We start from the raw sequence: 15,858 nt of genomic DNA on the forward strand, positions 1-15,858 counted from the left end.
TGAAAACATATTTTTGTGGAAACCATGAAACATTTTTTTAGGATTCTTTGATGGATAGAAAGCTCAAAAGAACAGCATTTATATAAAATAGAAATATTTTCTAAGTTAATAAGGTAAATGTCTTTACTGTCATTTTTTATCAATTTAATTCATCCTTGCTGAATAAACATAGAAATAAATAAAATAAAATAAAAAAGAATTAACATAATCAAGTCCCATCTGACATTTTTTATTGTTCAAGAAGCCGTTTGACAATAGGGAAGAAAAGTATATCACAACTTCCATTTCATGCTGACTTTAACCTTCAGTGTTGTGATAATAACAAACAACAAATTTAATGTCAAAACATCTAAGCATTGCCCCATTTTCCATGTGGCATCCTTGCCATCAAATTCATTACATGCAAATGCGTTAATGTATCAAGGCTTCACTACTTAGCCCCTAATAAGATATATTGGGTTTTGCTGGCACACTGAGTTGCTCTGTTCCATCAGTGCAAATAAACAGGCTGCAGCCTCCGTGGCACAGTGTACCAGTGGAACGACCCAGCTACCGACAGGGCGGGCCACTTTACCATCCACTGATCAAAGCAGCTCTAAACTGCCAGAAACTACAGAAGGCAAACAAGAGTGTTGCAGCAGCCACAGAGACTGGTTTTCTCATCCTGTGAATACCAAGAAGAGGAAAAAGCAAATGGAGATGGACAGAACACGTCCATGTCTGGTCAAGTGAATTTGACTGTGGCTGACGGGTCATCCAGTCTTAGGAGTCTTACTAGAGCTTCTAAAGGGCATGGGAAGAGGAAGAAGAAAGATCAAAAGGAGTACTGAGGAAAACCTTCAGCAAATGCAACGGAAAGAAGGAATGAGAGAGATTTTAAAACAGGAGGAAAGCAGGGATAATAATGAGATAGATAGCAGTGAGAGCGTGAGACAGAGGTTAGGAAGGTCAAGTCCACTTTGTTTTCAGGAATAACCGTTGTCTTAGAAATATCAACATGGTGTAAGAACCAGATTGCTGATGAGTGCAAGACTATACAAAATTACTGATTCTATTGCGCCATCTTGTGGAGGATTAACAATCATTCTAAATCCCAAAAAGTCATTTAAATTGTGTACATGCCTGTGAAAATCAAAAAAAAAAAAAAAGTCAAGACTGTAGCATTATTAGATGAGAGAGGACAGAAAAATTTATTATTTTGTTGTAAAATAAACATATAGTTTCAAAACAATGTTTCCGCCCGGTTTCGAACCGGGGACCTTTCGCGTGTGAGGCGAACGTGATAACCACTACACTACGGAAACCTACATGTTAAACCATCCTGATAAAATTGCTTAAAGAGGTTTCCTTGGGAAAAATTTGTTGAATACAAAATTTGATGTACACTTTTCTTGTTAAAAGAAAACTTTAATTTATTAATTTTTGTTTTATTAGTAAAATCTAATTTTCAGATTCTGCAGCTTACAACTAATACAAGTCATTTAGCACTTTTCCCCATTGACAATTTTGTTCACATCACTTCTCAAAAGGCTTCTTGTGTTGAAAATGATTAAAAATACTTACATGAGTGTCTCAGATTTGTGAAAACAACATTCAGCAGTACGTTACTTCTTTCATGAGTCTGAGGCAAGAAACAAAGAATCATTGTCTTTCTTTCATTGATACAAACAGTTTAATAGGCTGTTTGATAGATAAAGAAAAAGCAATTTTTTTTAGTATTTTTAATGAAATTACTGAATTACTTTGCGTGGGATAAGTCTTTAACATAAAACTAATAAATGTAACAATAACTGTTTCCGCCCGGTTTCGAACCGGGGACCTTTCGCGTGTTAGGCGAACGTGATAACCACTACACTACGGAAACCTGCATGTCATGGAATAGCCTGAAATCATCTATGTAGTCAGAAGCATTGAGTGGCTGTCTTTTATACATATATATGAATGTAATGTACATATGTCACTTTACATGAACATACTTGGCATTTTGCAGTGTCTTACCTTTAAGTCATCTTAAGCCCCCTTGCAGGTTTGTTGAGGCCCCCTAGTGGGCTCCAGCCCCCTGGTTGAGAACCAACGCCCTAGAGAGAGTGAAAATAAATGCAAAAGACCACTCCATCCAGTGACAGACTTTTTAAAAGTAACTATTTAAAATACCTTGGCAACTCCAGTCAAGTCAGTCGCGTTCTGACCTAGAACCTGTAAGCACTGAACTGTGTCTACAATGAAAACAGTGAAGGTGAATGACAGGGAAGAGAAGAAACTGTTGAATAAAGTTGTTATTTTTGTTTTGTTTTTGAGCACAAAAAGTATTCAGTCACTTCATAACATTAAGGTTGAACCACTGTAGTCACGTGGCTATTTTAAATATGTCTTTGCTACCTTTCTAGGCCTTGAAAGGTGCAATGACGTCGCTGCCTATGTGTGATTCAGATAGGAAATCCATCAAAATATTCATTTTTTGGTGAACTAACCCTTTAAGAAAATATCGGAGAACTCCTTTAAAATTTGATTTTTCAAGAATTAGGAACATTCTTACGAACTACTTGGAATTTATCTTCAGAAATGTCTTCTTTCATGAGAAGATTTTCGGCCCCAGAAAGCATTTGAAAGTAAACAAATATGTCTGTGAAATCCGACACTGAGCTGAAGCAATAATTCAAATTATCAGAATGATCTAACGTACCAGGAGTTGCGTAATGATAGCGATAAGAGACAACTAACGTACATTTTGTCGACTGAGGTTCACACAGCACAAACAAACTGATCTCGATCTCAAATGTAAGTCACTAATTATATAATGTGGTTTGCAATATTTCATAAGCGAACTTTGTATGAACATAATCATATTTAGCAGTCAAAACTGAACTGGTAACGTTAATGCTGTGTGAACGCAGCCTCCTATGTCGACGGTTTAATGTAATCGACAGTTTATTCGACACAAACCATGTTTATCATGCAAGTGAATAAAATATTTAGTGTGGGTTATATGATATTTTACCTTGTGTAATTTTGTTTATGGTTTTTGAGGGTGAGGGCATATACGACCCGTCCATCTTGGCATCATTCGTAAACGAATCGGTGTTTTTGAGGGAAATTCGTTCTCAATGCGCTGACGCATATTTTCCTTTACTTAAAGGGTTAGTTCACCCAAAATTGAAAATTCTGTCATTTATTACTTACCCTCATGCCGTTCCACACCTGTAAGACCTTCGTTAATCTTCGGAACACAAATGAAGATATTTTAGATATTTAGATATTTTAGTCCGATGACTCAGTGAGGCCTTCATACTAGGGATCAATGACATTTCCTCTCTCAAGCTCCATAAAGGTACTAAAAACATATTTAAATCGGTTCATGTTAGTACAGTGGTTCAGTATTAATATTATAAAGCGACGAGAATATTTTTTGCCAAAAAAAAATAAAAAAAAAATAAAAAAAATGACTTGTTTAGTGATGGCCGATTTCAAAACACTGCTTCGGGAAGCATCGGAGCATAAATGAATTATGATTCAGATCGCATGTCAAACTGCCAACGGCTGAAATCACGTGACTTTGGCGCTCCGAACAGCAGATTCGATACACTGATTCATGTGGTCCGATGCTTCCTGAAGCAGTGTTTTGAAATCGACCATCACTAAATAAGTCGTTTTTTTTTTTTTTTTTTTTTTTTTTTTTGGCGCACCAAAAATATTCTCGTCGCTTTATAATATTAATATTGAACAAATGTAGGCTACTCACATGAACCGATTTATGTTTTTAGTACCTTTATGGATCTTGAGAGAGGAAATGCCATTGCTCCCTATGAAGGCCTCACAGAGTCATCGGATTTTAACTAACGTTAAAATATCTTAATTTGATAAGATTAATGAAGGACTTATGGGTGTGGAACGGCATGAGGGCGAGTAATAAATTACAGAATTTTCATTTTTGGGTGAACTAACCCAAGCTAGTTGTTTTCAAGTGACGGGTTTGAAGAATAAAAATACGATGCAAACTAACAAATATATAAAAATTAGTTAGCCTATAAAAATTGTAAAAAATTGACCATACAATTTTCATATCTTTCAAAACAGCTTATTTGTCTTCGTTATTAAACATTTACACTTTTTTTAATCTAAATGAAAGTTTGCATGTATTTTATGTTTTGTATAATATTTGATACAACTGGCATTTATGGCATATAGCCTATGAATATGGAGTTCAACCACAAGGAAAAAACACCTTAAATTAGTTCAGAGGCTCAAACTAAGCAAAAATGTGCAATATGGTTATATATGCCCAACCACAACAGTATGATATGATTCTAATGTAGGGCCTATCAATTAGATCTTTATACCAGTATACTGGCACTAATATAAACTGCATATAAAATATATAAGTTGTCACTCTATCTCCCAATAATTAGTAAGATATAATGTAATGCAATACAATGATGATTAAGATATGTACAAATAAACGTTCCTCAAATCCTGTTGTGCTATATTTGGTAAAGAGAAATCACACATGTACCACGACCTGAAATTGGACATATTTGAATTATACTAATAGTCCTTTTACTTGTCAAAGGTATAAAAAGTATAAACTATCAATCAGATGACAGAAGACATGTAGAAGATTGCGTGCAAACAACTTTTCCTGCAAAGTTTTGATCATGCTGATAATTTAGAGGCCTTAGAAATTCACGCATCAATTATGATATTGTAGGTTTTATAGAGTTAACCTGGTCTTTTCATCAGGGTACTGGCATACTAGTTTTCATTTCAACAACATCACACTGTCTGTCTGTCAGTCTCCATCATCCTCCAGCCCTTGGGGAAGTCTCTTGATTGCAGCGAGGAAGTTTGATAGTGAGTGTCTGTTCCTGGTTGCTTAATGAAGGTGGTATTAGTGTGTCACTCACCCTTCCATGTCTGATTGAAACTCAGTATTTATTAAATCTCCTCAGAGAATGAAGCATGTTAATATGTGATCTGACTAAAGAGTCTTGTTCACACTTGCCATCTGTTTCATTATCTCACCATCATCAGACAATAAATCATCCCCAATTCTAACTGTAGAGCTTGCGTTACAATTAAAATTCAACACAATTTTTAATTGCGAGAATCCTAAAAGTGGTTCTTATTTGGTGGGTCCAAACCCTAGTCTGTACTAATGGAGGGTCACAGATAGCCAGTGAAATAATAGAAAGCCACTACATAATACTGTGTTTTATATTATATATAAGTTAGGATAAGGACTTTGAAAAATGAAGAAAAAGTACTTCACATATCTTTTGGTGTTGACGTCAAAGGCCATGTGTCCAAACAAACACTAGAAGCTAGTTAGATGCTAACATAAAAACCTTAAACAAAATAAAAACTGTTCCAAGTAAAAGAAAATACAACCTAGACTATATTAAATACAGGTTTACTTGCAATTAGAATAAACTTAGTTTATGCAAAGCACAATATATTTTGTGTTAAAATTGTCAGCATTAAAAAAAAAAAAAAAATCATGAGACTTTTAGAAACATATAATCACACGTCTGCTGTTATGCATTTACAGTAATATCAATTTTCCTATTCAGCCTAACTATGCTATGTAAATAATTTATATCACTGGGCCAATGCAGTCCATGGTGATTTTAATGTTTTAAAGTCACCATAAAATCAAAACTGACATTCTTGTTTTTTATGGAATATTGCAATTTGCATTATAAATTAGGGTGACCATTCATCCTCTTTTTCCTGGACATGTCCTAGCCAGGATTTTTAATTGGCCTAAAATGTCCCACTTTTGGCTTTGTTTTCATACTTGCTGAAGATAATGACTGAAATGTAATTTAACCAATAGCGTGCAGGCGATGTACATAATCGACCAATCGTGGCTTGCGAGAAGGCTGGATCTACAGAGAACGGTCAAAGCATTGCAAATACGACAACATTTTAATGCATGAGGACTGTCAACAGGAACAGTGAAGTGCACAGACCTCTGCGTAGAAATCGCGTTCCGGGGTCACCTCGATACAACTGAAAAGGGCACTTTCACTTTCACAATTAAAGGGGCAGGGGCTCAAGCCATTTTAGGCTATTGAGAAATCCTGGCCAGGATATGTCCGGGGAAAAAAGAGGACATATGGACCATCCGTGCACATCTTTTTTTTTTTCTTTTTCATTATTTCCTTTTGCAGCAACATTTCTTCTCTGATGACGCATTTACTGGCGAGAGAGCGGGGCAACCTGTCACTCACATGAGATCGACCAATAGCAAACCACAACCATCCAATCAATTCTAACCATGGACAAAATCAAGTCCCGCCCCTTCATTTTTTCTAGTTCAAGAAGCATTTCACTCATATACAGATCACAATAGGGAAGGAAAGACTAGCAAAACTTCCGTTTCAAGGTGATTTTAATTTTTGATTTTAAACAGGATATCTGTTTACTTTTCTACGATAAACCATTTTAAAGATATCTAATAAATGAGACAGTATTGCAAAACCCATTAAGTCAGTAATACTTATCATAGTTTTTGTTGTTCTCCGAACATAATAAAATAAGTGCATGTGACAGTAATTGTTATACTCACCATCATGTTATAATCAGCTCAAGTATTTTCTGAATATAAATATAAAGAGTTCTATGTTTAGCAGCTCGTAACCTTAAGAGCACCACCTGAGCATCTCAAGTGTGTCTTATCATAAACATTCACAGTCTATGTGTGCGGAGACGTGGAGGATTTTTGGGGCGTCAGGCCCTGTGAATGGGAGTTCTGGGAGCTGGATTCTGGTTTAGGCTGATCTGGTCCAGGACTTCCTTCTTTAACAACCGTATCCACCTGTGCAGGGCACTCAAAGTGAACGCAGTGAAAAACCTAGTGGAGACAGCATGAGAAAAAAGTGAATTAGGGCTGTAGAATTTCATCGAAAATGTGATTATTTTGACAAATGCTGCATGTGTAATTTGTTCTGCAATATCATGAAAAATTGACATCATTTTATGTCAATGTAATCTGATGAATGCAGCATTAATGTGATGCGGGAAGGAGTCACAGAAATACATCCTGTGAGAGTCTGCAGAGATCGCTCACCTCATTAGCGGTGTTGTGAGTTCCCACAATACGAATAAAGGATGCAGGCTGTGTGTCAAACGTCAGAGTCTGCCACGACCTGTAAGAATTATATGCAACTTATGTAAACTCTGAGGTGGTTATAGACATACTTATAATGCAAGCAGATAATGAGGTAATAATAAAATTCCACTGACCTGCATGCCACTTTTGTGTGGTCTACGACCCTCACCCAGTGTTGCTGGTTTGTGGACAGCTCCACATAATAACTATAGCTCCTCTCATCACAGTCCCACAACAGCAACCTACAGACACAGATTTCACAGCATCAGTATGTCTAAACTAAAGTCTAAGGAAAAGACTTCAGTAATTGAAAGGCATATTGAGGGTTAAATACAACTTAAAGGAACGTTTCAGGTTCAGAAACACAACATTATTTCAATTTTTTTAAAAAGCAAAAACTATAGTACGGCTGTGATGGAAATACCTTGTATTATACCTTGTTCCTTGTAAATAATAAGTTGACTTCCATCACTGTTTTTACTGTGTTCTTACTGTTCCTATGCATTTTAAAATATTTACATGGGGTTTGCTATTTTATATTTCCTGTTTTAGCTGAGTGGACTTAAAGAAAGCACAAACTACATGGGAGAGCTCATTTTAGCCATTTATGAAAATTTTTGTTCAAATGTATGAGTTGGTTTTATCCGTCCTATTTATTGTATTTCTGATTTGTTTTTACTCTTGTTCTTAATCATCTTGTTTATGTATTTATTAATCATATGGTGAAGCAAGAGTTATTTTTTAAAGAAAATGGTACACTAATTATTAAGGGGGAAAATGTGTATTTAAGGCAGCCGTCACTAGTGGAAGTGGACTGGAGAACGGATCATGGAATTTGAACAAGGTGAAGAGGAAAGTTTGTACTGTTTTAGTACACAACAGTTCTGTACTAAAAATTCTTATATCCTTACACATATCATGGGTTTACATGTTTGTGACACAGTAAGCAACTATCAGTTGAGTCTTGTGTTAGCTTGTATAAAGTTTAATCTTGTGGCTACACTTTTCAGTGTGTATCATATAATATATTACCTTGTCCCGTTTTCTTCCATTTGCTTCCACTGTAAGTGCTTTGTATCCACTGTTATTATATTTGAGATCTGTGGCGGAGTACGTTTTCGGCAAATAACTGATTCAATTTCATTTTGTTCCTCACACAATGCTATTGTACAGCTTTAGAAAACTTGGAACACTTTGCACGAGTCATATGGACAACTTTTATGTAATTTGAGTGGAGAGAGTCTTTGAGTTTAAGTCATCATCATCTAAACATCATATTTTATTTTCCACAGAAGAAACCCATGAGTAAATTATCACATAGGACCTATTGTGCTTTCTTACATTTTCAACTTTCTTCAGCGTTTCTTTAATGTGTTTTCTTAAAGTTGCTGTTTGATCATAAAAATGGTCTGCAAAGTTCCAAAGTCTTCAGTTTCTTCCAGGAACTAACATGCCAAAATATTCCTCATTTCAATAATTTTCCCCCCAAGACATACGCAAAATAAAGGGGGCTGGGCCTGGTTAAGTTGCAATAGATTGTGTGTTAAAATTCATGGTTATGTTAAAGGGGCATGACATTTCTGAAACATGCTTCCAAAACATTTGACCAATAACAACACAGCTGGTCCAGCGAACCAATCAGAGCACACTGTGCTTTTTGCATTACTATAAAATATGTGGGAAAATAATGTTAATTTTTGAACATTCACGCGTGAAAACCTATTCTAGTAGACTCCAAAAACAAAATCAAGACTTTGTAAAAGGGCATAATATGGCCTCTTTAACCCGTAACATAAGCTCTCGTACCGCATTGAGCACAGCATGTAAGGCTGAGCGAGCTGGATAACGATGGCTCCAGAACCCAGCTGGTGACAGGTGTATCCCGAGTCCCAGTCATAGTGGCTGGTGTCCCCGTTCAGCAGGGCGTTTCTGCTGCGACTCACACCCTCTATCACACTTGCACATGCCTGCACGGTTGCCACATTCTCTGTGGGAACTGCAGGAAGACGCAGAGGAGACATTGGATGAGTTTCAGTAACAGAGCTGTGTGTGTAACTTCTTGAATAACCACTGAAATTAGGAAAACTAATTTACCAATTAGGCCTCTCTCCAGGGTGAAAGGTCGCTGTGTGTACATGCACTCCAGAGCCACCAAGTGAAACACTTTGTTGACAGTGTTATGTGTCCCCACAACACGAATAAACCTGAGTTCACAAAAAAAAGTAAAGTGTTCACAAGCAAACACAGACAGTCAGTTAGAAATATACAACCTAACTATTCATTTTTGTCGTCCTTGACATTTGTTTGTAGTTGATTTCTTTGAGACCACAGCAGGACATTATAAACTTTTCAGAGATGAAGTTTTGAGTTTGACCATTGAAACTTTCTCTATTTGCTTTTTTTTTCATATCCAATGTCACAATTGAGCAAATTTTATGGAAACACCATTTGTATTTGATTGACTTATTACAAGTTGCCCCAAAAATGTAAATCAAATTGTACACCATGTTTAAGGTTTGTTCAGCATGTAAGCATTATAAAACAAATAGTGCTATCAATCAATAAAAAAAAATGGTAACACTTTACAATAAGGTTCATAAGTTAACATGAACTAATAATGAACTGCACTTCTACAGCATTTATTAATCTTTGTTTCAACATTTGCTAACACATTATTAAAATCTTGTTAACATTAGTTAATGCACTGTGAAGTAACATGAACAAACAATGAACTGGATTTTAACATTAACGAAGATTAGTAAATACAGAAACAAATGTATTGCTCATGGTTAGTTCATGTTAGTTAATACATTAACTAATGAACCTTGTAAAGTGTTACCAAAAAAACTAATCTCACATTTTTCTATAATTAATCCTGATTAAAAACATTGGCATTTATTATATTGTAATAATTTCACAGTTACTCTCCAAATTAATGTATAAACAACTTAAAGACAGTATATTTTAAATATTTGTGTAATAGCATCTTTTTATGAATGAAGGCCAGTATCACTGATACCAATACTGGTACTCATGTCTCTATGAAATTGATTTGATTTTTAAAAAAAATATATAATAATTATAGACATTCAACATTACAGTATAACTGAAAGCTATCAATTTCAACATTAGGCTTCAAAAAAAATTTTTTTTATTTAAGTGAAATTAAAACAATGTTCACATAAAACCACTATAATAAATGTCATATTTATCTTTGGCCTTATACCCATCTAAAATATACAGAAACTGAATAAAGTTATCAAACACTTTACAGTCTTCACTGCATAAATTATAAATTAAATATAGATTAATCCTTACTAAAGCTACAATTTTCTCTGTTACCTTTGTTCTTTGATTAAAATTAATGACAGACAACACAGCAACTGGTTTATTAGGCTGCTGTGACTTTAAGACCTGACGTTGTAGAACATAATGCTGATTTTCCCACGTTATTTAACTAATTTTAGACTGCTCTTATGAGGATATTTGACAAAATTTGCATTTTGGCATAACTCTGTGTGCTATTGTTTGTTCAAACATGAAAGAAAACCAGATACTGCGCGCGTCTTTCTGTGCACACAAGTCGTGTGTGTGTGTGTGTATCACACAGACATGACATTCACAGACAGCGCATTCTCGTTTGTCTTGTGGCGCTTGAATGGTTTAAAAGCATTTGCATGAATGAGAGCCTGAATGTTTCTTAAACACCAACTCAATGATTTCTGAATGATCAAATGACACTGAAGACTGGAGTAATGACTCTTTTTGCATCACATTAATGAAAAAAAATTGACTTGCAACATCACTTTTTTGCCTTACCTTAATTTTCATTTCAGTCTTGATGTCTTCTAGTGAGTAAGTAGTACAACAAAACAATGTTTTTTATTTCAAAGATAAACAATGTTTCCCAAATCAAATTTTGAGAAACAGAGTCCAGTTGTTGTGTATTATGTTCTACCTGCAAACTCGTGCTGGGAAACAGAGATGCTGCCAGGAGCGGCACAGGAACTTGGAGTGATCCACCACACGTACCCAGTCCAGCTCATCCATAGACACCTCGACATAGTACGAGTAAGACCTGAAAATATGAGAGAGCCATCAAAATGCTGCATATGGCACATTTTATAATATGTTTAGTAAAAATATTATATATTCAAAATAAACCACATGCAAACACGTTGTGCCATTGATCAATGATCAGTGCCAGTGGTTCTTGTGTATTCAAAGCTATTGCATGTCGCATGTGTCTTTTTGGGACTCATCAGTATCCATTCTCATTCCTTTCATTATGGCCATGTTTACATAGCAGCAGAATACGTCAGTTCTGTATTTGAGTCCTTAATACAGTTGCGTTCACACACAGTTCAGTTATTTACAGGAGTGACAAACGCATTCAATAACCAAACTCACCCCCGAAAATTATCAGCACTCACACACACATTCTCAGAAAACCTGCACTCTGTGGATGCATGTCTACAATGTGATCTTTGAAATTACTTTGGTATTAAATGCAGTTGTCAATCCCAAAAACTGACAGTGTGAACGGAGACTATATGAATAAGTGAATGGCTGACAATCTCCTTTTGAGTTAGGAATGACAGGAGGGTGATCAAATGATGGCAGAATTGTAATTTTTGAGTGAACTGTCCCTTTAATGTCGCATTACCTGCTGTCCTTGTCCCATAGCAGTAGACGTATGTGGTTGACGATGGAGGGTTGACCCAAGCGGACCTGAATACCAGCGGCTCTTCCCTCTTCTTCTATGGGGTGTCTTGAGAAACCATGGTCCAGATCATAGTTCTGCGTGTCTCCATCCAGGAGAGCAGACTTCAGCTCACCCTTCACCACCACAGCGCCGTGCTTCATAGTTGCAATGTTCTCCTCTGGGACTACAACACACAACAAAGCAGAGGACACATTTTAGTCAAACTGGCATTGCTGTAAAAGGTGGACACAACTCAAATTTCCAGATAATTACATGTTTTCAATGATATTTTGCACTAAGAAAAATGCACAAATAACTGTAAATATCAAGCAATACAATCAGGAATGTTAGCTACAGATTAATTTTCCTGTCTTCTGTCACTCTATAATGTTAACGTTAGTCCTTTGTTAAATCTCTTTAACCAATAAAAGCCAGCAGGTTCTTAATGACATTATCCTCAAGAAAGTTACATCATTTTAGTGGAAACATCTCAAATGTAAGTATTAGCAATTGATTTGATACATTTTGAGGTTTTTTGGTATTAGGAGGTTTGTCTTACTTTAAGACACATCATGTTAAAACAATTACATGCATAAATATATATTTACGATTTAAAAAAATAGTTTAATAAATATTACTAATTAACTTGTTGACAAGTTGACACTCTAATGAGCTTCAATAACAAAACATCTGCAAGATGAAAATCATGCATGATGCAGGCAGTTGGTTTCCAATAATAATGTAGATTGTTTTAAAATAAGGCAATAATGTATAAATGGCTGATCATTACATAGTTAACTGTTTTTCATTTAGTTTTACATGACCATTTTATTATTTAAAATCAAACAGGCCATTTTTTGCTGTTGCGTGGTCAAGACTGCAAGTGCCCCGTGTAACAGCACTTTGCATTCAAAATAGTTTACACCGCAATCCCTTACAATAATGACCTCTTTTGCAAAATCTAATTTACACTGCGACAGGATCAGAACATTTTAAGTTCAAAAAGTAAAGAAAAGTTGGATTTTTCATTATGTGACCTCTGTTTCCTTTAATAATCTAAGTGTTACATGTATCTACAGACTGATAAGCAGAGAGAAGTAAACAGACTTAGCATGCCGCGGTAGTTGAGGTCCATGTCTCTGCTCTCCGAGCGGGTCTGTATGGCATCTAGCAGGTCGTCCGGACTGAGGAGGCCCGAGGGACGAACCACATTCAGCATTTCAGAGAGGGTCATCAGGGGCAGTCGGACTGCTGACATCACTTCCTTCGCCTCTGGGCCATTGCCGTTGTGGTGACACCAGCGGCAGAGGGCCTGAAAGATCTCCCTCTCACTTGCAGCAAAGGAATCTCTCCTGACAATGGTCAGCAGGGCAGACTGCAGAGAGCAAACATAAGAAAAAGCCATATTACATACTAATCTTAATTATCATGTGTTAAAATTGTCATATCTTCTATCACTTACCTTTGAAAGGGTGAGAAAGCCGTCTGACTTCAACACTTCGGTGGCGTTACGGTCCATGTAGGCCATGCATGCCTCAGCCAACCCATTCAGACAGTACAGACTAGCCACATCAAACACCAGACAGACATTTCGCGTGCTCAATAAAGTGCGGAGGAACTCGCATATGGAGCCTTCTAGAGGTTGGAGGCCATAGCGGTGCGCCAATCCCAAGAAATCTAACAGAGTCTCTTCCCTGGCTTCACTCAGGGTGGCTCGGCCTGTGTACAGATACCGCAATAACATGGAAAAAGCCTCGGCACGCGTTTCCTCCAACCGGACCTCCGCCTGGGCCCGGGACTCTCGCAGCCCTCCATACAGCAAAGCCCTGAGGAGTTGAAAGAAAGACAAAGAAAAAAAAAGGATGAGATGAAAGAAGAATTTCACCAAGGTTAGGTTACAAAGGCCATTTTATTAACGAGAAATGGTAGCGGCATCATTCTACAAAATGGGTACTTCTTTGCAACATTAGCTATGTTTTAACACTAGCCACCTATTTTTATGCTCATTTTGGGATATCGCATCAAAAACTGCTGGATGGAAATGCCAAGATGTGCATAAATTCTAAAAATACGCATAAATACCAGCGCTTGCCTGTATGACATGAGAGCACATTTTTATGCACTTGTTTGAGTTGGATACATTTTCTGTCCGATGAGAAAACATGCGCATAAATTACAATGGAAAGAGCAACCTGAAATACTGGCAGCGGGCCGCAAGAATGACTCTGTGTGCGGGAAAGCGCTTCTCCTCCACCACGAAGGTGACATCGCTGTATTCTTCACCAGGAACTAATGCACCAAGCTGCTCTGACAGGAGATGGAGGTGGTCGATCTCAGACGTGGAGCTCATCGGCCGCAGAGGATGACTGTCACTCATGACCACTGCTGGGGAACACCTTCACAAACAACACAAACATTTGAATTTGTCAGTGAAAACAGTACATGGATGTGTACATTGGATGATTCCAACTGTTCAAAACATATTGTTCTTAATATGACATTGTATATGTCTTCATGCATTCTTTTGTCCCCCCTTTTCTATGTCATTTTGCATACTGTTCATCTTTTGTAAAATGAAATCTAACCTCCAGTTTCAGAGACAAGGCTTAAGCCTAGTCCCAGACTAAAATGCATGTTTGAATTGTTTTAACTGAAAGAAACTTGCACAGACATCTCTTTAAATATGTCGGTGCTATTGCTTTACCTCAAGATGCACACCATGTTTTTTTCCCCATTTATATAAGTTACTTAACTGTTAAATGTCCTAATTGAACTAAGGCCTAATCTTGCCTTAATCTAAGCCCCGTCTGTGAAACCAGGCCTAAATATGTTAATAGGTTTGTCTTATTTTAAAACATGCTGCTATGATAAATACAATTACACATGTACATTTAAATTACCTTTTTTTATATAGCTGAATAAATAATTCAATTAAAAACAAGTTGACACTCTTAGGGGTCTAATCGTCGTTATATAGTAGTTATGAAATATAGGATAGAAATATTATATATGATTTTATGTCCCAATACTAATAAATGTTTAATATGTCATTCAATTGCGGTTTCTCAGCAGTTATAAACATAACAGAATATTGAGTGTCATTTAGTGTCAATCGCATAAACAATTAAAACACAAGCATTAACGTTACTCAAAGATACAATGATATATACTAGTTTCGTTAAAAACAATGTAATATAGCACGGTTACATTAGAACAAATGTGACGTTATCATCGCGAAAGCTGACACATAACTAAAGTATTAAGCTGTAAGCCTCCTCCACTCACCAACACCAATACAGATTTAATTTGTCTCCGCCTAAAGCAGACCGAGAAGGCAAAAAAGCTCTCTTGACTCCAGTAAATATGATATATATAAATTAGTTATTAAAATAGGTATGTTAAATACAAATGTCTAACAAGCCACAAATCCATCCGTTCCTCAGAAAACACCTACCGGATGTTTTTATGGATGTTTTACGTGACGCGTAAATGTTACAGCGCCCCTAGTGGACTGATGTGGTGTAACGTCTTTCTTCCTCCGGAGCGAATGAGGGCTCAGAAAGCTGCGTTCACATTTCAGGATCTTTTAGAGTTATTTGTACCAGTGATATTTTAGATACTATTATAGTTTTATTAATATTCTGACAATATTATTAATATTTTTTTATTTTTTGTCTTCAATCAAATTTGTTAAAATATTTAGAAATTTAGCTGTTTTGTCATTTTTATTATTGTTTTTAAGCATGTGTAAATAGTTTTATTTTTTTATTTTCAGTTATTTTAGTACAAGTTAAACTTAATGAAAATTAGAAAGAGTTTAGTTTAGTTTTAGTTAACTATAATAACACTGATTTGTACTATTTACAACTGTTAATTACATGAATTTGTACCTGAAATACAATGGGAGAAATAAAGTACTCTTACATTAATCATGAAGAAATGTGATGGGCACTGTGAAATAATATCCTCAGGTTTTTGTTTTTTTTGGGGGGGGGGGGGGGTTTGTGTGTGAAAATATTAACATTATGTATTAAACAATATG

At 36.1% G+C, this 15,858-nt stretch overlaps 1 protein-coding gene and 2 non-coding genes across 3 annotated transcripts; all 3 read right to left on the reverse strand.

Annotated features, from left to right (window-relative positions):
- Positions 1-1,231: 1,231 nt before the first annotated feature.
- trnav-cac (transfer RNA valine (anticodon CAC)) lies at positions 1,232-1,304 on the reverse strand. The gene has a single exon. It is a non-coding gene; the product is annotated as a tRNA-Val (tRNA).
- Positions 1,305-1,791: 487 nt separating this feature from the next.
- On the reverse strand, positions 1,792-1,864 carry trnav-aac (transfer RNA valine (anticodon AAC)). The gene has a single exon. It is a non-coding gene; the product is annotated as a tRNA-Val (tRNA).
- A 3,811-nt stretch (positions 1,865-5,675) lies between these two features.
- Positions 5,676-15,260, reverse strand: btbd9 (BTB (POZ) domain containing 9). Its single transcript, XM_067385178.1, has 11 exons — positions 15,102-15,260; positions 14,009-14,212; positions 13,279-13,642; positions 12,924-13,191; positions 11,778-12,000; positions 11,070-11,189; positions 9,206-9,315; positions 8,918-9,107; positions 7,246-7,353; positions 7,070-7,148; positions 5,676-6,853 (listed from the first exon to the last, which is right to left on the reverse strand). The coding sequence occupies exons 2-11, from the start codon at positions 14,191-14,193 to the stop codon at positions 6,695-6,697; spliced, it is 1,806 nt and encodes a 601-aa protein (XP_067241279.1). The 5' UTR covers positions 14,194-14,212; positions 15,102-15,260; the 3' UTR covers positions 5,676-6,694.
- Between the last annotated feature and the right edge of the window lie 598 nt (positions 15,261-15,858).

Source organism: Chanodichthys erythropterus, chromosome 5 (assembly GCF_024489055.1).
Source record: "Chanodichthys erythropterus isolate Z2021 chromosome 5, ASM2448905v1, whole genome shotgun sequence".
Classification (NCBI taxonomy): domain Eukaryota; kingdom Metazoa; phylum Chordata; class Actinopteri; order Cypriniformes; family Xenocyprididae; genus Chanodichthys; species Chanodichthys erythropterus.